Source organism: Penaeus vannamei, chromosome 6, assembly GCF_042767895.1.
Source record: "Penaeus vannamei isolate JL-2024 chromosome 6, ASM4276789v1, whole genome shotgun sequence".
NCBI classification, from domain to species: Eukaryota; Metazoa; Arthropoda; class Malacostraca; order Decapoda; family Penaeidae; genus Penaeus; species Penaeus vannamei.
The window spans coordinates 45,311,043-45,313,542 of NC_091554.1; the positions used below are offsets into that span (position 1 = coordinate 45,311,043).

The following is a 2,500-nucleotide window of genomic DNA, read 5'->3' on the forward strand; positions in this document are numbered from 1 at the left end:
CTTTTATCATTGTTATCATTATCAGTATTTTTACCACCATCGTTATCAATCAATAGCATCACTGTTGCTATTATCACTCATCATTATCATAATCATCACTATCATCATTATCATAATCATCACTATCATCATTATCATAATCATCACTATCATCATTATCATAATCATCACTATCATCATTATCATAATCATCACTATCATCATTATCTGTATCATTACTCTTATATTCTTATAGTAGTAGTTACTATTGTTATAATAATTATTACTATTAATAGTATCATCATTCACATTATAAACATCATAAACATCTTCACCATCATTCCCTGTTATAATCACAATAGTCCAAATATTTTTAAAATAATGATATTTTTTGTATGTAAAATAACATTACGTACAGCATACATTACCTATAATTCAGCGCATGGTACAGTACGGCACTCAATTTAGAACGAATTAGAAAGATTTTTCCTTTTTCAAAACTATTCTTTTACCAAAAAAAAAAAAAAAAAAAAAAAACGTGAAAAAAGTGTATCAACCAGCGGAAGGAATTAATAAGTGACGTCAGCCCAGAAACGTCGCATATCCGGTCAGAAATCGTATAAAATGAATCGTTGTTGTTGAGATCGTCAGGAGTTGCTCGTCGCTGCTCAGAACGAGAGCCGAAGAAGACAACGGTCTTTAAGTTGTAAAAAAGAAGAGAAAAAAAAAAAAAACAATTGTCGTCGCTTTGGTCATCTAACGTTCTCTGGAAGAAGTAAACAAGAAGACAATCTTCATAATGTCGAGCCAAAGGAAGTTCTTCGTTATCGGGAACTGGAAGATGAACGTGGACAAAGCCCGGATCGACAACATCGTCAAGTTCATGTCGGCGGCCTCGTTGGACCCCAACACAGGTCAGTTCCATTCATTTGCTTCGGTTCGGGTTAGGAATGGAATGAAACGGCAATGTAGAAATACTTAGCTCAATTCAATGACTTTGCAATGCCCATGCAAGCGAGATACTAATTTCCTTGTCCCAAACAGAGGCCGTGGTTGGCTGCCCTTCCTGCTACCTGTCCTACGCCCGCCAGAGACTCCCTGACGAGATCGCTGTCGCCGCTCAGAACGCCTATAAGGTGAGATGTTCTTTTCATAAACGTAAAACATACAGTAGCCTTGGTTCTAGCAGAAAAAAATGAAACGTTATATGATATCAATAATCGTCACCTCGTGATATTTTCGTACGTAGGTCGCTCATGGTAACTTCAGCGGCGAGATTTCTCCCGCCATGATCCTGGACTCGGGCTGCGAGTGGGTCATCCTGGGTCACCCTGAGCGAAGGACCATCTTCAAGGAGTCAGACCAACTCATCGCCGAGAAGGTCGCGCACGCGCAGCAGACTGGCATCAAGGTCAGCCTTTTCTTCTTTTTTAGTCTAAGAGGAGAATGTTTTAAAAGGACTCGAATGAGATAGACATAGAAATTTGTTTTTCTAGATATGCATGAATTATTTAATTCATCTTAATGTGCAATTGCAGATAATCGCGTGTCTGTGCGAGACGTCGGAGGACCGCGAGGAGGGTCGCACGGACGACGTCCTGTTCGGCCAGATGAAGTCCCTCGCCGCCAGCATCAGCGACTGGTCGCGTGTGGTGATCGCCTTCGAGGCTCTGTGGGCCAGCAATACCGGCGTCCTGGCCACAGCTGCGCAGGTACAGGAGGCCTTGGCCAAGCTGCGACACTGGCTGCGCGCCAACGTGAGCGACAAGGTGGCCAACAGCACCAGAATCCTGTACGCAGGTTCCGTTTCGTCGAGCAACTGTCGAGAGCTGGCTCAGCTGGAGGACCTGGACGGCTTCCTGGTGGGGAGCGCGGCCCTCAGACCCGACATCGTCGACATCATCAACGCCCGACGACCCGACGTGTCCAGCCTCATTGCGCACTTCGACCGACCCGACGGCCGACGCGCCTGACGCGGGCGGGTCACTCCTAGTTTTCGTAGTTTTATGGCTGTTTATTTATTGAAATAAATATAGAAAATGTTTCTATTTTCATCGACTATTTCATGTGTCTAATTATCCACTTCACAAACACTAAACAAAATAAATAAAAAACAAAGTTAAGACGTAACTCGTAGATCTTGCAAAGGCAGAGGTAACTATAGCGAATGATACACTTTTGACACTGCAAGAGGACTATTATGTTAACACGATATATCATTTTGTGTAACACGATTTAATTTAATTTAATTAATTGTAATTTGCCCTCTTCGTAGACTATATGAACTAGGTATAAGAACGTACATTAAGGGTTAAGGTGCAGTATTTTTAACAATATGATAACAAAATAATAATGATAATAGTACTACTACTACTACTGATGATGATGATAGTAAAAATGATGATAATGATAATAGTGATACTCATAATAATAGTAATAATAATGATAATGATAAGGATGATGATAATAATGACAACAATGATAATGATAATGATCATAATAACTGTGATATCATTATCAT

At 40.6% G+C, this 2,500-nt stretch overlaps 1 protein-coding gene across 1 annotated transcript; it reads left to right on the forward strand.

Annotated features, from left to right (window-relative positions):
- The first annotated feature begins 712 nt into the window (after positions 1–712).
- LOC113800986 (triosephosphate isomerase-like) lies at positions 713–2,038 on the forward strand. Its single transcript, XM_070122360.1, has 4 exons — positions 713–893; positions 1,024–1,115; positions 1,229–1,390; positions 1,518–2,038. The coding sequence occupies exons 1-4, from the start codon at positions 779–781 to the stop codon at positions 1,950–1,952; spliced, it is 804 nt and encodes a 267-aa protein (XP_069978461.1). The 5' UTR covers positions 713–778; the 3' UTR covers positions 1,953–2,038.
- Positions 2,039–2,500: the final 462 nt, after the last annotated feature.